This window comes from Erpetoichthys calabaricus, chromosome 1, assembly GCF_900747795.2.
Source record: "Erpetoichthys calabaricus chromosome 1, fErpCal1.3, whole genome shotgun sequence".
Lineage (NCBI taxonomy): Eukaryota > Metazoa > Chordata > Cladistia > Polypteriformes > Polypteridae > Erpetoichthys > Erpetoichthys calabaricus.
The window spans coordinates 291,515,365-291,539,129 of NC_041394.2; the positions used below are offsets into that span (position 1 = coordinate 291,515,365).

General features: G+C 36.5%; 1 protein-coding gene and 1 long non-coding RNA gene across 2 annotated transcripts in view; one reads left to right on the top strand and one right to left on the bottom strand.

The window, feature by feature from the left end:
- Positions 1-21,014, bottom strand: part of pah (phenylalanine hydroxylase) — a 58,194-nt gene extending 37,180 nt beyond the window's left edge. The window contains exons 1-2 of the mRNA XM_028816566.2: positions 20,851-21,014; positions 19,594-19,701 (exon numbers count right to left, since the gene is read on the bottom strand). Coding sequence (XP_028672399.1) covers positions 19,594-19,701; positions 20,851-20,898 — 156 coding nt within the window. The 5' untranslated portion in view covers positions 20,899-21,014. The remainder of the gene's footprint in view (positions 1-19,593; positions 19,702-20,850) is intronic.
- Positions 21,015-21,361: 347 nt separating this feature from the next.
- Positions 21,362-23,765, top strand: part of LOC127527140 (uncharacterized) — a 37,670-nt gene continuing 35,266 nt past the window's right edge. The window contains exon 1 of the long non-coding RNA XR_007934448.1: positions 21,362-21,520. This is a non-coding gene — a long non-coding RNA (uncharacterized LOC127527140). The remainder of the gene's footprint in view (positions 21,521-23,765) is intronic.

Consider the following 23,765-nt stretch of genomic DNA (forward strand, 5'->3'; position numbering starts at 1 on the left):
GTACAGATTACAGACAAATGCCCAGCAAGGTATAGATTCTAAAAGTCAGGTCTGTGAATTTGTTATTTAAGTAATTCAGTTTTAAATTTGGTCACTGGTACACTAGTTATTGCCTGCTAAGGATAGCAAATCATTCAGGACACATAATTTCTGTTACCTCTACTTTCCTGAGCCCCATCCTGTTTTTAAAAGGCCTTGTACATATAACTGTCTTCCTTCATGCACGTACGATCAAATCTGAGTATCTCTTTACTGGAGCTCCTAGTGGTTTGAGCAAATAAAACTTTTACCAAACAATTTCCCCTTTATTCCCCGTAAAGCTGGTGACCTTAAAGAATTTTATTCTAAGACAGTCTTCATACATAAATATGAAGATAACTTCATGATCACAGTTTTCTAGGGTCAATATTGTCATGTCACCATTTTCCAACAGCATCACCTCAAAATTTTTGTCTTCCTTTCCTGAAAAAATCTCATTAGCTATATATCTTTAGAACATTAGAACACTTTTGAGAAGAACTGGCCATTCAGCCCAACAAAGTTCACCAAATCCAAATTTGCCTAATTTTTCCAAAACACGGTAACATCAAGTTAATTATTGAAAGTCCCTAAACTACTACTCTATACCATATTACTTGATAATTTAATTTATCTATTATGTGTATATGGTTTACTGAATGCTACATGGTGTATGAGGTTTTTATCATTTTCAGCAGTCCCTTTATATGCGTGTGTTAAAAACCTATAATCTATTAAATATTGATGACAAAACAAGCACCTATGGTTGTGAGCGTTAAAAACACTTTTTAACATTTATGTAAAATCTAACAGATAAACAATCATGTATGATTATGATGAACAGCACAAAGATAATAAGTATCACCTATTAGATTGTATCAATGAGTGGGTATAGACTCAATTTTAAAACTAAAAAAGAAAATATAAGCAACAAATTAACAGATCAGAAGTGATATTAATACATTACATTTCACCTGTTAAGTTACCTATGATATGGTCTACATACTTAGCTAGTTAATACTGTAATTAAGAGAAACATTTCTTATATATGTATTTAGTGCACAAGTCAAATAAACATGGTCTTATTTAACACATTCCTCATTGTACTCTAGAATGAAATCTTAATATATAGAGTGATGCAAAGATAACTGATCACTCTCAAAAATGCACAACTCAGTAACCAAGCATCACAAAAACATGCAGCATGCACTCAACTGTAAAGTTACCCTTAACATTTAAGATTTTGGTTCCTAAGGAAATAACAGAAGCAGAGTGGCTGCCATGTCAGCCATCAATGGTGATATGCAACAGATTGTCTAGGATTATACTAGCCTCCACTTAAATGTAATTTTTCTTTCAATAAGGTCCTTGTCAGTATCTTCCAGTGGCTCTTATCCCCATTGTTTCAATTTTAACCTTCTGGCACATACATGACAACTGGAGAAACAATCCTAATATCTACTGTATATTTAAAAAGGTTCTTCTTGTTTATGCAATTAATACAGCACAGTTGTTCTTTCCCAGACTTTGTCTCATAGTGCAGTACATTCCAACTTAATCATAAGACAGTCACTGATTGCATTGTTGGACCTTTTCAAATCTTAGCTAATTTATTTTTTAGCTTCTTGTAGCTTTTTTCTCTTTCTATTACTCCTTTATTAGTCAGACACAATTACTGCACATGAACAATATAAGCTATGAAACAGGATGAGTTGGTTATAATTCATGGATTTATCATTTTACTTAATTTTGGATTATTTTGTTATGTATGTGACATATGCACAATTTTTATTCTTTATTTTGTGACATTGTTTTGATGCCATTTTGTAAGTTTCACCACCAACCTTTGAAGTTGTTCTCATGGTCATAGCAATATTGTTTTATGGTAGCCATGTTAATTGCCTGTCACATACTTTGTGTTGCCTCATTACACAGCATCATAATGTGCACCTATAAAAGTTGGGAATAACAAGCCTTTTCATATATTTACAAACATCTTAAAAGTATGAAAAACACATTCAACCCCCAAAATGTACATTAAAACATAAGGTACCATCTAATGTACATACACAAATATACATTGTGGTCACTATATTAGCTATGCAGTACATAGCCTACTCTCATTATTAACTGCTTAAGCACAGATTTAATTGAATGTATAGACATTACTTTTTAATTCAGGAAGACAAGTACGTGCATGTGAGCATTTTAGAGAAGTAGGAAGATAAATGACTTAAGTAACTATTAATTGTCTAGGCTCCAATTGTTAAAGATATAGTACATAGAATTACAAACATGAATGGGTTTTCATTCATAAGTATGTAATAGGCATATCAAGAGTGAACCACCACAACAATTTAAGTCAGCAGTAAACTATTGATAAAAATAGCAAAACTTGTGCAGCACAAAAGTTTGGCAAGTGTTACTTAACTAAGACCTAAGTAAAAATACTACTCCTGAAAGAGGCATATTAGAACCCACAGTTTGTCTCAACTAGTCATAGATTTAGTATAGTACTAGCAAAATACCCGCGCTTTGCAGCGGAGAAGTAGTGTGTTAAAGAGGTTATGTAAAAATATATATACATATACATATATACATATATATACATATCTACATATACACATATCTACATATACATATATATATATATATACATATACACATCCACATATATATACATATATATATATACACATATCAACATATATATACACATACATATACACACATACATAAACACACACATATACATATATACATACATACATAGTGCGTTGTAACACGGGCTGTGATTGTTACATGGGAGGGAGACGACAAATCACAGCTTCCCGCTTTCTAATCGGGCCTGTGATTGGTGCTTTGACTGATGCCCAGATCCCACAGTATTTCCCCTTAGGAGAGGCGTTAGGCAAGTGTAATTGAATAGCGGTGCTGCAAGTTTAGCTTTACACCTGTTTTTAAGGCTTATTGACTGAAAGGGGCTTTCATGAAAAAACTTAGGGCTTTGCTACAGGATACACCCTCCACAAGTTAAGGAAGTAAAAATAAAGGTATATATTTCTGTTTTATTTAAAGCTTTTAAGTTTGTATGCGGGCAGTATGGTGGTGCAGTGAAAGGTGCCAGTTAGGAGACCCGGTTCGCTTCCCTGCGTGGAGTTTGAATGTTCTCCCTGTGTCTGTCTGGGTTTCCTCCGGGTACTCCGGTTTCCTCCCACAGTCCAAAGACATGCAGGTTAGGTGCATTGGCGATTCTAAATTGTCCCTGGTGTGTGGGTGTGTGCGCCCTGCGGTGGGCTGGCATCTTGCCCGGGGTTTGTTTCCTGCCTTGTGCCCTGTGTTGGCAGGGATTGGCTCATGTATTTAGGATATAGCGGGTTGGATAATGGATGGATGGACATTTGAATGCATAGCCCCATTTGCCCATTTTCGTTTTTTTTCATTCTTCAGTAATATTTCAGCAAACCCGGAGGCTGTCAGTTCAAATCCTGGTACTGACACCACTGTGTGACCCTGAGGAAGTCACTTCACCTGCCTGTGCTGCAAAAAACCAAAGTAATGTAACAAATTGTACCTTAGATGTTGCAAGTTGATGGAATAAAGGCATAAGTCAAATAGATAAACATGTATTATACACATAGGAACTATTCATTTATTTTCAGTTAAGTCATCTGCAGCAAACCTTTATAAATGAGGGTTTCTCATTTTTAGATAGTGCAAACTGTTTCTTCTTCATTGAGGTTTTCTCTTGGAGAGCTTTTTTCATTTCATTGAAAATTAAAGCAGCAGCTGCCAAAATATGTAGCTTTCTTATTAATTTTTCAACATTGTGTAAAATAACTATAAAGTAACATAAACGGTTTAAATACTCGTTATCCTTTTACACTAAAATATTACTAAAGAGATACAAAAAAAGTAAAATGCATATGTTGTTTTTCTTTAAGGAGATTAAATATTACTGAAGAAAAAAAAAAAACCTAAAACAGCCAAACGGGGCTATGCATACGAACTTAAAAGGTTTAAATAAAACAGAAATATATACCTTTTATTTTTACTTCCTTAACTTGTGGAGGGTGTATCTTGTAGCAAAGCCCTAAGTTTTTTCATGAAAGCCAGTTTCAGTCAATAAGTCTTAAAAAGAGGTGTAAAGATATTGACAATAAGCTACGCAAACCCACCAAGACATGCAATCGTTCAAATCAAGGCGCGAGTCGAAAAACACCATCCGATACTATTAGTTAACGATTAACACATTTCTATATGTATTGTAAGCATACAATACAACTGATAATATGTTGCGCTTATTTATCTGGTGTACCGACATTTTTGCGCGTTTAACGGCTGAAATCTAACGTGGTTTGTGCCCTTCAGAATGAAAACAGTTTGCATTTACCTTTTTAATAAAAAGCGAGCTTTTAAGCCTGAGAAATCACTCCGTAAATGCACACGTTTAATTCTTTATCACTTCAAACAACTGAACTATCCAGAACATTTCAGGCATACATCCAGCATTCAAACTATGTATAAAAAGCACAACTGTTAAAGGAATTCAGTATTTCTTAATTGAAAATGTTCCTTTAATCCTCAACATGTCTCAATGAATTGTTCTGGTGGTTTTACTTGACATTTTGATATTCTGGTTAATTGTGTTTGCAGTTGAGATGTTCTTTCCTGATTTATACTTGTTTTCTCGTTAATATTTGTTTCGCTGGTTTTAGTGTTCTGATTAGAGGTTATTGGTCCTTTGATGTCTTGACGGTTTCTTCTTAGAACAGCTCCTATTACGCAATTCCGTCACATACTGATCTATTGTTTCTCCGCTTTTCTGGAAACATGTAAAAAAACTTGTGCCGCTCAAACGTCACATTGCACTTTGGGTTGCAATACGTTTCGAATTTTTCAACTATTTTGTTCAATTTCATATTGTCTCCATCTTCTTCAAACTGAAAATTGTTATACACCTCTAGCGCCTTTTCGCCAATTACATGTAGAAGCATAGACGCTTTCATTTTTTCACTTTTCCTATCTGCTTCAATCACAGCAAGATACTACTCGAATCTCTGTTTAAATCTTTTCCAATTTTCAGCTACATTTCCCTTTAACTGGAGATTTGGTGGGGGCTGTAATCCTAACATATTTTTTTTTCTCTTTTGCTAGAACGTCTTAGCACTTTCTGATCACGTTTTCGGGTTACTCACAGACATGCGACTCGTTCAAAAGCTGAACCTCTTCTTCAGATTCCTCTTCCAATCCGCCACTTCTGACACCATGTAGTGATCTTGTTAGGTTCGTAGTTTAATCAATACACAGGATTGAAAGATATAATAACTTTTTAATAGACAGACTTTAGAGACATTTACTGTACAAGTTACTAATCGTTCTTTAGTTCACGCCCATTCTCCTACTTGCATCGGCATTCACAGGCATTACTAATCATTCTGTAAGTATCCCTTAATAGACCTTACTAATCAACTATCATTACAAAATCCAACGTGGTTTGTGCCCTTCAGAATGAAAACAATTAGCATTTACCTTTTTAATAAAAGGCAAGCTTTTAAGCCTGAGAAATCACCCCGTAAATGCACACGTTTAATTGCACATGTGTTAATATGTATGCTTACACAGTATTAAAAGACACTCAAAAATTAACGTCATTTACCTTTGTTCCCGCGTTTGAGAAAAGGCGAGCTTTTAAGCCTGAGAAATCACCCCGTAAATGCACACGTTTAATTGCACATGTGTTAATATGTATGCTTACACAGTATTAAAAGACAGTCAAAAATTAACGTCATTTACCTTCGTTCCCGCGTGTGACTCGTGCTGTAAATCTCTTCCTTGTTTTTAGTTCAAGTGATTACGTAGGAGGCGTGATGACGCGATACGTGACTCCGCCTCCTCCATTAGAGTATATGGACAAAAAACAGGTTCCAGTTATGACCATTACACGTAGAATTTCGAAATGAAACCTGCCTAACTTTTGTAAGTAAGCTGTAAGGAATGAGCCTGCCAAATTTCAGCCTTCCACCTACACGGGAAGTTGGAGAATTAGTGATGAGTGAGTCAGTCAGTCAGTCAGTGAGTCAGTGAGGGCTTTGCCTTTTATTAATTAGTATAGATATAGATTATAGTATACTAAATGGTCTGATAAATACAGATTCTTGACCAGGATATGACAAAAACTCCAAGAGGCCATGGACCTAATAATGAAGGCTGGTGAGGTTGTGAGGTATGTCTTTATTACCCATCCCTACCAACCCAAAATAGTAAATAGCTATTTGCAAATCATATTTTTGTTTCATGGCACAGTATCTCATTAATTGTTTTATGACCTGCATCTACAAGTCCCTTGTCTTCATTAATAGATAGATAGATAGATAGATAGATAGATAGATAGATAGATAGATAGATAGATAGATAGATAGATAGATAGATAGATAGATAGATAGATAGATAGATAGAATTCTGTATTGTCATTATGCATACACATAAAATTTTTGTTGGTAGGACTCGGCTTCAAGGCAGAATACTTAAAATACACTATGGATGCTGACAAAGACAGTCTAGTAGACCCTACACACTTTCGAGCCACTGATCTAGAGTAAGTGTAATAAATTATTAAATGATAAATGCCATCTTCAGAGTGTTCATTAATGGTTTAAATTGCAGGCACTTTGGAGTGACTTCATGTCTGATACAACTGTGAAGGAAAAACAGATAATCTCCATAACTACAGAAATTTAAACATATAGGATTATCCATCCATCCATTTTCCAACCCGCTGAATCCGAACACAGGGTCACGGGGGTCTGCTGGAGCCAGTCCCAGCCAACACAGGGCACAAGGCAGGAACCAATCCCGGGCAGGGTGCCAACCCACCGCAGGACACACACAAACACACCCACACACCAAGCACACACTAGGGCCAATTTAGAATCGCCAATCCACCTAACCTGCATGTCTTTGGACTGTGGGAGGAAACCGGAGCACCCGGAGGAAACCCACGCAGACACGGGGAGAACATGCAAACTCTACGCAGAGAGGACCCGGGAAGTGAAACCCAGGTCCCCAGATCTCCCAACTGCGAGGCAGCAGCGCTACCCACTGCGCCACCGTGCCGCCCATATAGGATTATTACAAAATGAAATCCAATAATGCAAACTGCCTGGAATTCTGTAGCATCGCAGACCTGTGGTCAGACTAACAGGTGGGCCAACATAACTTATCCAAAAGACTTTTTCAAGTGCTCAAACATTTAATGTATGATTCGGATTAATCAGTTAATAGCACCAAGATGGCATTGCAATGCCTGAAGAATATATCCATTGATGTTGATGAAATCACGGTCTCATTTGATGTTGTGTCGCCATACACCATGATACCAATTCAACTGGCTAAAATGACGTTATGCTCAAAACTAAATAATGAACCTACTCTAATGGCACAAACGAAGCTGACCACAAAGGACATAATGCTTTTAACATCACTTTGCGAGAAAACTTACTTCCATTTTAATGGGAAGTATTATTGACAGAAAGAAGGCATGCCAATGGGATCTCCATTATCAGGTCTCCTACCCGGTTATGCAGCGATTTGAAAATTTGCCATTAACTCAGTTCAGACTGAAATTCTGGATATGCTACATTGATGATACATTTATTATATTAAAAACTGACCAGCTAAATGAATTCCAGAGCCACATCAACTCTGTATTCCCTATAATTCATTTCACCATGGAAAGAGAAAGGAATTGATGCATAAATGTGAACATGAAGAAACTTCATGCCAGCAAAGCAGCGGGTCCAGATGGAGTATCGCCACGACTGCTGAAGGTCTGTGTGTCGGAGCTTGGGAGTCCTCTACAGCGCATTTTCAACCTGAGCCTGGAACAGGGGAGAGTCCCAAGGCTTTGGAAAACATCTTGCATCACCCCAGTCTCAAAGGTATCACGTCCTAGTGAGCTGAACAACTTCCGGCCTGTCGCTCTGACGTCACATGTGATGAAGACCATGGAAAGGCTGCTGCTTCACCACCTGAGGCCACAGGTCCAACATGCCCTCGACCCTCTGCAGTTCGCATGCCAGGAGAAGGTGGGAGCGAAGGATGCCATCATCTACATGCTACACCGATCCTTCTTCCACTTGGACAGAGGCAGTGGTGCTGTAAGAATTATGTTTCTAGACTTCTCTAGCGCCATCAACACCATCCAACCTCTGCTCCTTAGGGACAAGCTGACAGAGATGGGAGTAGATTCATACCTAGTGGCATGGATCGTGGACTATCTTACAAACAGACCTCAGTATGTGCGTCTCAGGAACTGCAGGTCTGACATTGTGGTCAGCAACACAGGAGTACCGTAGGGGACTGTACTTTCTCCGGTCCTGTTCAGCCTATATACATCGGACTTCCAATATAACTCTGAGTCCTGCCACAGTGCAAAAGTTCGCTGACGACACTGCTATCGTGGGCTGCATCAGGAGTGGGCAGGAGGAGGAGTATAGGAACCTCATCAAGGACTTTGTTAAATGGTGCAACTCAAACCAACTAGACCTGAACACCAGCAAAAAGGAGGTGGTGGTGAATTTTAGGAGGTCCAGACCCCTCATGGACCCCGTGATCGTCAGAGGTGACTGTGTACAAAGGGTACAGACCTATAAATATCTGGGAGTGCAGCTGGATGATAAATTGGACTGGATTGCCAATACTGATTCCCTGTGCAAGAGAGGACAGAGTCAGCTATACTTTCTTAGAAGACTGGCATCCTTCAACATCTGCAATAAGATGCTGCAGATGTTCTATCAGACGGTTGTGGCGAGCGCCCTCTTCTACGCGGTGGTGTGCTGGGGAGGCAGCATTAAGAAGAAGGATGCCTCACACCTGGACAAACTGGTGAGGAAGGCAGGCTCTATTGTAGGCATGGAGCTGGACAGTTTGACATCTGTGGCGGAGCGATGGGCGCTCAGCATCCACTGAGAATCGTCAGAGAATTCACTGCATCCACTAAACAGTATCATCTCCAGACAGAGGAGCACTGCTCCACTGACAGACTGAGGAGATCGTTCCTCCCCCAAACTATGCGACTCTTCAATTCCACCCGAGGGGGTAAATGTTAACATTATTCAAAGTTATTGTCTGTTATTACCTGCATTTTTATTACTCTTTAATTTAATATTGTTTTTGTATCAGTATGCTGCTGCTGGAGTATGTGAATTTCCCCTTGGGATTAATAAAGTATCTATCTATCTATCTATCTATCTATCTATCTATCTATCTATCTATCTATCTATCTATCTATCTATCTATCTATCTATCTATCTATCTATCTATCTATCTATCTATCTATCTATCTATCTATCTATCTATCTATCTATCTATCTATCTAGACATCTGCATTGAAAGACGTAATGACGGCACTTAGATTACAAGTGTGTATTGCAAAGAATGTTATGCAGACAAAATATTACACTTTGGTAGCAATCACACTTTATTGCATAAACGAAGTTGTGTTAAAACATTATTCCAGGATATACAGACTTCATCTGTGTCATCTGTTTGCATCAAACCACTACTCCAAAACATTTATGAAATACTGCTTACACAGGAGACCTACTAAACCTTGGCAAACAATTGGCACCAACCTGATCTCCCATTCTACCTGGTTCAGTCTTCCTTATTACCGTGGAGATCAGAAACTAGAGCTTGCATCTTCACCAGGTCAGGCATTAAAGTAGCGCATAAACCGGGAAATACTTTGCGGACAGTTCTTTTTAATGCCAAGAGCAAGAAATCTGCAGCAGAGACACGAAACACATTATATAGTATACCATACAGTGCATGCCCAGCGGTATATGAGGGACAAACAACAAAACACTCGCAACACGTATGCAAGAACATTGCTATGCTGTCAGAAGGAAGCACCCAGGATCTCGAATATATGCACATACCAAGTCAACCAGGCACATGTTTAACTGGGGCACAGTGCAAGTGAGATTCGAGGTAAATAAGATGAGTGCCAGAGAACTGGCTGAATAGTGGCTATCAAATGAAAATGAAAACAGACACTTGGGCATGAACCCAGCATATACAGGTTTAAAATGAAGAACATCTAAATAATAAAAACACTTTAAGACTAACACCATCTAAATCACACCTTACTAATCCACCCCTCTTACACCCACCTAACTCTATCTATCTATCTATCTATCTATCTATCTATCTATCTATCTATCTATCTATCTATCTATCTATCTATCTATCTATCTATCTATCTATCTATCTATCTATCTATCTATCTATCTATCTATCTATCTATCTATCTATCTATCTATCTATCTATCTATCTATCTATCTAAATACATAATTAATAAAAGAAGTAACAAGATTTGTTAAAAAAAAGTAGTAGCAGTAGTACTTCATTACTTTATTGTGCATAGCCACTACCTGCACTTCAGAACAAGTAATCCACCTAAAACTAAGCATGTTCGGGTCTAGCCAGTAATTGCATGGGAGACCATCAAGGAAAAACTTAGGTTGTTGCTGGCAGAGGGGTTGGTGAGGCCAACAAGGGGCACTTACATTGTGCTCCAAGTGTGAATCCCAGGGCAGTGACTTGGACACTGTACTGCAAACTTGGCATTGCACTTTGGGTGAGATGTTAAACTAAGGTCTTAACTCTCTGTGGTCATAAAGGATCCTTGGGCATACTTTGTAAAAAGTAGGGTTTTCACATTTAGAATATATCATTGGATAAAATTATGTAAATATTATAGAAAAAATACTTTCTACATATGCACTATAAATTTAATCATCTGTCAATTATAATAGTAGAAAATAATGGTTTGCTTCCTAAAATAGGTATTTATTTCTTTTTTAATAAATATTGCAAGAAACATTATACATGATGCTTTAAAACCATCAGAATGCAGAGTTCCTGATTTTTCATTTAAATACTACTGAAGCATAAAAATGAAGGCCCACCATTCAAGCAAAATACTTGAATGTAGCACCATCATGTGGACAGAATGATAAAACACACAGTTAAACAGCTACAAGATAAGATTTCCTAATGAAAGGTTTTAGTTCTGTATTTTAAACTAAAGTACAACAAAAAAAAACACTAATGGGATAACATATTTAGAATATACACGCTAATACACAACAAGGAGGAATGACTACGTAGATTAGTTAATAGAAAAGCAGCAAAAGCAGAACTATTTGTATTCTTGCACATTAATTATAAGGACAGCTTAATCTTACTGATACAGTAATTAATTTAAATATAGGGTGACTTTATTTTAGCTGATAGACATGCTTTTCAATGATTATTCTAATTTTGGCCCTCTTGGACTGACAGGTTAAATTTTATTAATGGATTAATAATTAACCCTGTGTATGCTTCACATGCTCCATGTTGAACAAATCTATTCATCACTGGTGTGAGGGAAGAATTCTGAATCCAGTACAATAATCCTGACTGAATTAGACAAACTGGAGAATGTGAAAATGATTTTTATGGCAAAAATTATCTGAAAAGTATCTACATCAATAGCTTTTATGATTAATACCCAAAGTATTAGAGCAATATTGTCCATTCCTTTAAGACACCATGAATGGTGTATGATTTCCAAAAGTCTTTGAAAAAATGCTTTGTAATTATAGGAGTAATAGTAGTAATGTTGTTTTTTATTCTGCCACCTTGTGCTTGTGAGAGATATTAGAGCTTTCTTGTTGAATCATTGTTTCCTTTTGTAATATTTGATTATTTGGGCTGACCATCTTATACGTATTAATATCCTTACATTAGATATAATACAAATTTAATACTTATTTTATTACAATAAACAAAAGTGCTCTGTCTGTAAACTAGAATCAAGCACTCCCTCAGTTTAGGCATGTTGCAAGTCAATCAGACATTCATTGTAGCAAAAAGTACAGAGGTTGTGTTGCCACATCACTGTATTTGAGCTGCAATTATAATCTGCAAGGCAAGCTTCTGTGTTGAGCTCACAATTTAATCCCATACGTGTGAGTTTTTCTTAAGGACTTCAATTACCTTCTACAGTCCAAAGATCCATTACTACACCAAACAATCTCCTTAAATATTTTTCGTTCATGTCTGTTTTGATGTACAGGTCTTGATAAGATATTGGTCTGTCAAATACTGGTTCTTGCCTTCAGGCTCAGTGTTGCTGACTCACGTAATAGCATACTAAATTACTGAAATTAACTAAATGCTTTAGAAATTAGCAGAACGGCATAGCACCTAAGCTATTGGACCTTAAGGGCCTTTCTGGGATTGCTGGTTCATCTCTCTCTGGTCATTTTCCCTGAGCATGCCACTTAACCTGCCTGAGCTACAGCAGTAGCATGTTCTAATATTTTAAGCTGCCTTAGATAAATGTGTCAGCCAAAAGTATATATTAACAATAATAAAAAAAAATTGGACAAAAACTTAAGCTGGAAAAAATATCACAGCAGTGCTAGCTACAAACAAGTAGGGGTTCTGGTAATAGTGTCACTCTAAATAAAAGCAGACATTCAGGATGGGGGTGGAGAAGTGGGTAGAAACAAAGATTAAACTCTGATAGGTTCCTTTTAGCTTTTCATGTCTCTCGGTATCTGTTTGAAGGTGCGTGACTGTGCTCACATGTGGTAACAATTTTCTGTACATATGGAAAACTTTAGGGCAGAACAAACTAAGAACATAACTTATTTGTAAAATGTTCTGATAAAACAACCTGAACAAGATACATAAATGTAGTTGTTTATTTCTTAGTTGTAAGCACTGGTTAATGTATTTTGTCCCACTTTTACATGAAATATAGTAAATAAATGTTTAAAATACAATATAACATAACAAAATGTGAATGGCAACATGGAAGGACCAGCGTACCAAATGAGTTTGAGAGTGGCACCTTACCCAGCTCAGAGGCCATAATGGATGGACAGTATAATGGAAGAACCAACCCATCTGGGATCGCTAATGATTCCTATCCTAGTCGAGGCAGCTAGGACAGTTTATTTCTCAAATCAGGAGGTGGCGGTGCTTCTCTGGTCGGCTCCCAGTTTGGACGCCTGTATGGCATCTGTGATATCCCATGAGTGGGAAAGTGTCCCCAACCTACACTCTGGGCATTTAGTAGTTCATGAACTAAACAGGATCAACTGAGATCCTGTACATTAGCACATCCTCCATTCCACCTATGCCTTAGGCAAATTTGCTTCTGGTCTCAGTCTGCTTGACTCATTTTGATTATTAAGATCTACTACTAAGAAATATCGCTTCTCCTGCCCTCTGTCATTCACATTTCAGACTTGACTCTTATTCCAGTCTCTTTCCCCATGTGCTATGCATAACAGCATGCTCTGTAATGCTTTGAAGGATAACAAGTGTGTTTTCTCAAAACTACGTTTTCCATTGCTCCACCATCATGCTGTATGCCGCCATGTAAATGCTTCAATACATCAAAATATCGGAAAACTTGCCATACATCTGAAAGAATGTATTTTTATTTATCAAGCTTAGTAAAAAATATTACATACATATAGCTAGCTGTGAAAGGTAGCTATTTGCAATTTTACTTTTGTATTTTATGCAAGCAACTTGGTATGTTCAAGACGGCAACAGATTAAAAAACCAGAGGTGTGTTTCTCCTCTCCACTGTACTTATGTTAATCCTCTAAGTGTAAACACTGCTCGCTGTTCTGACCATGTTTCTCTGCTTATGTTGGAGCAAGAGAATACTTTACTGTCTTGACTTCAAGCACCAGAAATCATCCCTTGACAATTTAATTCTCATTGACCTTTTACCCATGGAGATTAACAAGTCTTCCAGTATTAATATTAGGAAATGTAGTTGATTTGGCATACAGCTGGCTTTTTCAAAACAAGTGATAGATAGAACGTAAGTTCATTGAGGCCTGTCTGTTTTAATTGTCAGTGTGGGGGGTGCAGGAACAGGTGCTTCTGCATTTGTTTTTTTTTCCTTCTTTTTACTGTTGTTTAAAATTAATCATGTATGCTTATATTGGTTCAGTTTTATCTATTAATTTCTTCTAATAATAATAATTTGATCCAATTATGAAGCAAAACATCTTACTATTTTCGATCAGCTTGCCATCAGTGAATTAAAATAGCACAGAACTGGCAGGAAGTTTTAGTAATTTTTTTTTTGGCTCCGTGAAAACTAAAAATGTTCCTTTTGGAGATGTAAAGCAAAACTAGTTGAGGAAATGGCCACAGAATATGATGGGATCTTTGCGCATCAATAACATCCTGAAGTTACTGAATGGTTTTCAAACTAAGCATGTAATCAGAATACAAAAAAAATGATATAAAGTTCAAATATATACAAGCAACCCTGACATTCTTCACAGTCAGTTCTAAGACGGCAGAAAATTAGAAAAGCACTTCTGTTGTCAATTTGTTTATTTACCCAGGATAGTGGACACTGTAGCCTAAAATACATACAGCATGCAGAAGGGGAAAACAAAAAACACGTTCTGGATTGAAACCACCATGAGTTTAGAAGCTCTTCATAAACAAATTACAGTTGCCTGTATTTATGGAGCTATTTGGAAACCTTTTCAAAGTGGCTTTATCGCTCAACTGAAAAGATCTTTTCAGTCTTTTCAATTCAGCACTACAGTCTATCTAAACCAGAAAATTCTCTTTCACTATTAAAATGACATAAAACTCAATGACCTACTGATAGATTAAACGCATCTCTCATCACTAAATACATCACTATCCGTTTTTAGTACTGGAAAATGGCAGCCTACAGTATAACAATTAACTACCACTGCTGTAAGGTTAAGTTCTAATTATTCCTAATTATACTCATTCACATATTTATTTTATAAACCTGTTTATCCATTATAGGGTTACAGAATGCTGGCAATACTGATCAAGTTTCTGGGGCCACCGGAAGTAATGTTATCACTAATTAATATTCCACATCAAGAACCAGCATATGGAGATCCTGGTCAACTCACCAAAATTTGTATGCTTGTCTTCTGGTGGCCATTTAAACTTGACGTGCCTTAGCTGAAAAAATGACTGCCTAGTACAGCCAGTGATTGATGATTACATAAATCTAGTCTTACAAATATGTCTAACTATAACTCATTTAACAATGTTACATTTTATACCACAGATCATAACTAAAATGTCCTAGATATATTTTCTGTTTAATCTTTAGACTATAAAAACATAATATTTTCAGAATTGCTTTAGCCATTTCAGGGTCACTGAGGGCTAGAGCCTAACCCTGTCTACTGTACTGTGCACTAATGCATGCAACAACATTCACTCAGATTCGATATAGAATTAGCAATTAACCAAAAGCAAAAAAGCCCACATGGACATGAACAGAAAGTACAAGCTCCACACTTGGCTTTGGATTGAATTCGAACTTAAGAGAAAACATGACTTTACTCAGTAGACTATTGATATGTGAAACAGGTTACTTGAAAATGAACTTAAAAGAGCATCCTGGTGACTGAAATCTCGACATTTTTGTCCACATTAGTTACATCAAAAATGATCTGTGCTTGGATAGATAGCCAATCCTACTGGAATGTGTTCTGAAGAAAGAGAAGGCAACATACTAGTCATTAAATTTTTAGACTCGTGGGCTGGGTGCAAACTTTTGTAGAGAAAGTGATAAATGAGTAAGAATGTAAAAAAGGTATGGCCATAAACCACTCCTAACAAATTTTAATATTTACCTGCCAGATGCATTTATTTGTTTGTAAAGAATTTTTAAATGACTTTTTATATTGCATGAATTTAAGTGATCTTTATCTTTTGTGTATTAATTAATGACCAGATGTTTTAGTAGCACAATTAAATAACTGTTGGCATGTGAATCATGGAAAACATGGTAAATTTGTCATTTTGCTAATATAGATAAATCAGTATATACAGTGGGTGTTTAGAGGAGGAATGAATGTGTAGAAGATTAGAGTGACTGGGGTTAAGAGTAAAAAGGCTGAAAGGGGAGGAAACCAGAGGTACAATCTCATAGGTTCTTTTCAGCCTTTAATGACTTTCTGCTATTTGATGGTTCAGGATTGTTTTAACATCTGGTATTGATCCACGTCTAGATGACCTTGATGCACTATCAGTTGATTTAACTATACTATTAACGACGTGACAAAACACCACCTGTCTGAGATTTTATACAGAGTTTCATATTTTTAACTTAAAAATGTAAAAAATATATTAAGAAGAATGAATCTGAACAAATGATCTAATCTGTAATAATTGTAATAATCATGCAGCTGGCCATTTATATATTTGGTTTTATTTGAGATAAAAAAAATTGTGAGGTGTACTTTTGATATAACTCTTAGTTGAGATACTATGTTTAGTATTTATGAATCACTCAGATTTATCCATCCATCCATCCATTATCCAACCTGCTATATCCTAACTACATGGTCACGGGGGTCTGCTGGAGCCAATCCCATCCAACACAGGGCACAAGGCAGGAAACAAACCCCGGGCAGGGTGCCAGCCCACCGCAGAGCACACACACACCCACACACCAAGGACAATTTAGAATTGCCAATGCACCTAACCTGCATGTCTTTGGACTGTGGGAGGAAACCGGAGCACCTGGAGGAAACCCACGCAGACACGGGGAGAACATGCAAACTCCACGCAGGGAGGACCCGGGAAGCGATCCCAGGTGTCCTAACTGTGAGGCAGCAGTGCCACCCACTGCGCCACCATGCCTCCCTCACTCAGATTTAACATTGTTAAAATCTAAGAAATCTGAGTGACATTTTAAAACAGTTTAAACATATAAATAATTGACGGCCTGTTAAATCTGGACTTTTACACCTCTTAAAAATGTTATAAAACAATTAATTAATATATACAGTACATTATAATATACCAAAAGTGACACTATCAATTAAAGGATTAAAATGTATTTAGCTTGGCTACACAGAAACATTCCTGTAAACATCAATTAAAAATGAAAAATAATAAGAACAGACAAAATAAAAGCTAAAGAGTAGTAATGTGATTCTAAAAATGAAAAACTCCATTGTCTTTCTGCATGTACCAAAGTTCTCTTAATATCAACTAACTTACTGTATACTGTACAGACCTTTGATTTTTTGGCTTAGATAAACAGAAGAAAAACAAGAGCATAAATGTATACTGTAAATAGGCATGATAATATTTAAACAGAACAAGCAGGAAACAGGAATTCTGCTGTAAATTGATATCCACCATGCAAATTTTATAGTGATAAAAAGAAAATGCATGTGCATTTTTATCTGTCTAGGTTTAGCTAAATGTTTATTGACTACTTTTTGTTTATTTCTGTGTTACAGCCAGAATATTAAAACATTCATGCTGAAGTGGAATTCTACTGAAATATAATTTCTCTGTGTGATAAAACAAAATAATTAAACTAATCTAAGCAATGCTAATACAGGATGTTTGCATTTGCTGCATAATTCTGTTCTAAGACAACACAATCCTTAACAATACAATTATTCTTTAACAGCCTTTTCATGGAACAAATCATTACACATAACATGTGGACCACAGATTGCCTTAAATTAAATATGTAAGATGTCTATAATAACTCATGTGTCAGTAACAGACTGACCATATATAGGCATGCACTAACATTCAACATACAACAGCAACATGCTTCCTTAAGCCCTATCAAAAGCCTAATAAAATTAATGAAATAATTTTGACTCTATGTATAATGTTTGAAATAAATGCAATATCAGGTGTGCAAATTATAAAGAATAACAGAAAATAAACAGGAACATTTCCAATAATACTACTGAATGTTTAATTTTCAAACCTTTTGCAAATAAATTACCTCACTGCTACTGTTTATACAGCATTTAACCTTACCCCCAACACTCCCTCAAGAAAAAAAAAACAAAACAAAAAACTATAAACACAATGTCAAGGCCACTGTTTAAAGGGTAACTTTAGAATAAAGTATACTGGAGAAAACTCAGATAATGACTCAGACTGACATTTGAAGAAGATAAGTCCAATGTCATGAGACACTGTGCTTCCGCTATGTTTGAGGTCTAACAAATAATGTATGTGGTTGAAATACTGGACAGAAGTGAACAGCTCATAAAAAATGAATATATAATTCAGAAAATTTAATGTTACAAGCTTTATTTATTTTTCTGTTAAAAAGTAAACTAATTGTTTTCAAAAAACATTGACAGTACACACTTTTTCCTGTTTGGATATAAGTGTCTTTCTGGATTCCACAGTAGAACCAATTCTGCTTAATTTCTGTTTATCTCTATGTTACCATTACAGTACTACATGTCAATTAGAAACATTTATTTTTTAAATAGGCAGTGTTTTTTTGTTTTTTGATTCATGAGGGGAAATTCACATGCCTCAGAAGTAACACAGAACATAACGTGGTGCAGAATAAAAGAAACACTGTGCAAACCAGTACAGAAGTGCAAGACCCACAACTACACACATAACATACCTTGTGCATATGTCAAAGTGTCTGATATCATAACATGAGAAGGTATGAAACAGATAACGGCTGTGGATAGAAAGCAGCCTCTATCTGCACACTGTGGTGGAATAAGCCAGTGATTAAAACTGCTTCAGGAAAACACATAATGGAGAGGATGGGCAGTATTAGTTATAATGGCCTTTAATTTGCCCATCATGCTCTTCTCTGCCAATGTCACTTGTGAGTCCTTGGACTGTTTATTTATATAGCTAGCCATAAAACCAAAGAACACATCTAATACTGTATATCATTAATGAAATGATTAAGTAAGGTGAAACATAGAATTACTTAAAGTTAAGTCAAGGGGCTTGAACTTTACCTTTACTAAATCAAAGTAAAATATGTTATCTTAAACTCTCATCCAACTTGAAGTATTGACATTTTAACACTACTAACTGACTTCTTTGGCTTAAAAATATTTGGAAATTAGGGCTGTTTCTGAAATTTCAGTTCCTACAAAGCCCTTTCATTCATTTGTATTACTCAGAATGAATTACTATGGTGGTTAGGGTTTTCAGATTGTTTTGTCACTGTCTGACAATTGAAAAAACTGTAGTAATGATTGTAAGTATAACTAGCAGGGGTGGACAAATTGGTAGTCTGAAACTGTCAGTTATTAAGTCCGGACAATCAAACTATAGACTCATTAAAAACATGGTGGACTAAGAGATTACCTAATTACATAAAGCAGTCACCTTCAATTGAACTGTTCAAAACGAGATCAAAGACACATTTATATTCTTTAGCTTTCCGTGACCTTCAGTGATGTTATTTTAAATGTGCTCTATAAATAGACAAATTGACATAGATGTTTCTGATCTTTACTCTATGCAATATTTTCCTAACCAAAAATAATTTGATAAAAACAAAAGACTGAATTCTTCATGATCAATGTGCTATTAATAATGATCTGATTTGTAGCTGGTTCTGTTTTGCTGAATTAATTTACTTTTTAAAAGCAACCTATCCACAAAGAGTATCTATAACAAGTGCATTAATGATTCACAAAAGTAACAAAACAAAAAATGACAGGTACACAACTCACCTCAAACAAGCGAAGAGCTTTAGCCAGGGCACCGACTTCTTCTTTTAGAGAAAATATACAAGACAAAACACCACCTTTGTTAGGTGGCTCTTCAATATACATTGTCTCCTAGGTTGAGCAATAACAAAATGTTAACTAGAATGTAAACCTTGTTTAATTTAGTAACTTTCATACACACACCATAAATTGAAAATATGAAGGAGTAATTATGGAGCTTCTTAAAAGTGGATAAATAGCAGTTTGGGGTTCTCAAAGACTGTATTCTATACTGTGGCTTCATGTGTAGATGCTTAACTTAGAAATTTTGTCAAAGTAAAATGCTAATACAATATTTTTATCCAGCCATTTTTATGAACCCACACAATTCATTTCAGAAACATATACTATAGCTATAGCCTGTTTAAACCGCATGAAAAGACAGAAATAAACAAACCATGGATATGCTATCAGATTACTGCAAGGTAAACTTAACATTTACTCATTTTCGGTCAATTTGCCAGTCAAGCCAATATACCCTTAGACAGCTGAATATATTATAACATTTACAAAGCATCCTTAAAAGGAAACTTTAAAATTATGTAAACGGATGCTTACACATGCACAGAAGCAGCCGTTTTGACAATAAATCTTTATCGCAATGACATAAACTGTGAATCTTTGTCTAATTTTTATATAACACACAGCAGTTCATGGGGGTGGGGGTGGGGGACAGGACTAAGCATCCACTCAGCAACTTCATTGTGCAGTCCCTTGTTCCTCTCGCACAGAAGCGATCGCATGACCAAAATTAAATCAAAAGCCTGACATAAAATTAAAACTTCGCATTTTTCATGGTTTTTACGCGTTTAATTCCGGAAGCATGTCACCCTGCCTGCGTAAATTACGGAATTAAGTTTTCCATCTAGCCCTTAACTAAAGTACATTAATGCTTTTCTGCACCCCAACCTGCATTCTCCACTTAGCTGCTCTTGACAGCTTAGAATACCGTTCTCTTTTTAAACATTTCATACATTGATTCACGGTGTCAACGACATTTTATTACATGTAAGTTTCATTAATCACATTAGCGTAAAGGCAAACTAATTAGAATTACACGTATTAACAAAATGTTCGGTAATAATTCATTCCAAAGGACCAACTGCTCTTATAGCGCCTGAAACACACCGAAATCATTTTTCAAGTAAAATTAAAGGTCAAATTATTTTAGCATATCCTCACAAAACTCTTTTCCACTTTCAAAGTTATTGCCCCTCTCACCTGCCATGCAGACTCTTTTTTTGTTGTCTTGTGAAAAGCTGCATCCATTTTTAAGTATCCTTTTATTATTTCTTTTCTTTCTTTCTGTTTTTCGTGAGCCTTTTAGTTTTTCACCTCTGTATTCACCACACTGCCAGTATGAAGAGCTTCGCTGAGATATTGCGAAATTTATACATTTTCGACCGTCAGACCACACCCACGCTGTTATTTGGGGGCTCTGTTTGCCTGCCAGTGATGCCACGCGAAAGACAGGCTCCAGTCACGCGCCAGCGTGTTCCCGCGGTGGACATTATTTATGACCATTGTGGAAGTTTTAAAGAAAGTGTATAGCGAGTTGTGCTAAATTACACTTTTTCCTAAATTAAACGTTTTATTATCTGATTCTTTTTTTCAAGAGACGAACTCTAAAGGCATGTCATATTCTAACCCGCTTAAACCAGACCGAGGTTGCAGGCAGGGCTGGAACTTATCCCAGGCAGCATCGGGCGCAAAGCAGGAACATACCCTGGACGGGGCACCAGTCCTTCATTGCGCGAACACACGCGGGCCAGGTTGTCTTCGTCAGTTCACAGTTCACCGCAGCTCTTTGGATGGTACAAGGAAACCCTGGTGGACATGGAGAGAATATGAAAATTCCACGTGGGAAGGACCCGTAACGCGAACCCTGCAGGTATTCTTAGTGCGAGGCAACAGCGCTAGCGCTCTGCCACCGTAGCGCCCAAGTTCGTGTTAGATTTCAGTACAAAACATTCTCTATTGTTGAAAGAGCTTTGTTAACTATAAATGTTTTCAGTTTCGTTATTAATTCATGAATGATGATCAACAGAAATAGACTGGTTGAACAGATGGACAGAAAGTCCGACACGATTGTAGCTAATGGTTGACTATTAGAGTTTATGTTGTCTTCGTTAACAATTTTTAGTTTAAAACTAAGTAACTTTTTAAAGTTAATTCATACATTAAGCTGGAGGCGTTTTTGGATTTTTGTCATCTTTTAGGGCAAGTAAGTTGTAAAGCATGTTGTGCATTGCATTCCTTTTACAGATTAACACAGGACGTATTTTATGGGGTAAGCATAAACATGACTGTCAATCCTTTAATCAGTTTTTTTGCCTATTTATCTATTTACGAGTCAGTAGGAAATTAGTTGCCGTTCGCAGAGGACTGGGCACTAGGTAGGAATCATTTTGGACACAGCAGCAATCTATTGCTGCAAGCCAAAGAGGTTCAGGTTTTAAAGTTGAGCTGTGAGACATCACTGTTTTTAGTATTTTAAATGTACAATGATTGGCTATGACTACACATTATTACATTTTAAGATTTAGCGCCTGATAAAATGAAATATAGTGGCACTGCCAAATTTGCATAAATTAATTAAATTAAGCTTTATTTTCAAGTTGTTTGCAGGCACAGTATTGCAGGATTGCCAGCAATTACTGTATTTATCTTCCCATTTACTTCATCCATCCATTATCCAGCCTGCTATATTCTAACTACAGGGTCACCGGGGTCTACTGGAGCCAATCCCAGCCAACACAGGGCACAAGGCAGGAAACAAACCCCGGGCATGGCGCCAGCCCATCGCAGGGCACACACACACACACCAAGCACACACTAGGACCAATTTAGAATCACCAATGCACCCAACCTGCATGTCTTTGGACTGTGGGAGGAAACCGGAGTAATAATAATAATTCATTACATTTATATAGCGCTTTTCTCAGTACTCAAAGTGCTCTCCACACAGGGAGGAACCAGGAAGCAAACCCACAATCTTCCACAGTCTCCTTATTGCAAAGCAGCAGCACTACCACTGCGCCACCGGAGTACCCAGAGGAAACCCATGCAGACACAGGGATTTCATGCAAACTCCACGCAGGGAGGACCCGGGAAGCGAACCCGGGTCTTCTAACTGCGAGGCATCCCATTTACTTCTTTCTTTAAAAGATTTTAAAACTAAACTTAAAATATGCATTCACAGTTCTTCAAAGGCAATGTGATCATTTTCAGTGCATTTATTCATTCAATAAAGATCACCAGATTGGTCAGATTTTCTTGCTCTGTGTAGATTGGTAAAGTTAAAAAAGGCCAACAAAAACATTGTTGCTTGTTTGACAAAGCTCTGTTCATCCATCTATCCATCGATTGATCTTCATCTAATGTATATGTATGGGAACTACAGCCTGTTCTAGCAGCAAAAGACATCAACTAACTCTGGGTGAAAAGACATTATGACAATAATAGTCCTAACATAACAGTATACAACCCACCTACTCCTATTCAGTAAGATACAATTTTGTGATTGTATATATTGTCTTCTGAAGTAATATAGTATGCCCCAAACTGGCTTAATCCATTCCAGGGTCACATGCATCCTGTGCCTTTTCTGATACACATTGGGCATAAATCAGGAGCTAACTTTGGACTGGTTTGCCAATCCATCATGAGGTGTAGTCAAGCACACAACCAAAGTCAAACTTTGTAGGTAGAATAATCTATTAACCTAACATGAATATCTTGGTGACAGGAACAAAAAATTGCAATCCCTGAAGATAACAGGCAATGAAAATAACTCAATTAACCTCTGTATGACAATCTCTTCTCACCATTTTCTGACCAAGTTCACAACAGCCAGATTCGGATATTGTAACAATTCACAGAAAAGTACAGCATATTACATAAACAGTAGATTAATAATTTGGCAAAGAATGTCCTATGAATAATGATAATATTAATAATAAAAATGCCATAAAAGTTTTCAGTAATAGGAGATTTAAACAGAGTAAATGTGATCTGCAAAAATGTAATATAAAACAAATATTCCTGAAATTCAAATATATAAATAAATAAACTGACAACAAATTTCAAAATATACTTAGGTTTATTGAAACATCTAAATAGTAATTAAATTAAAT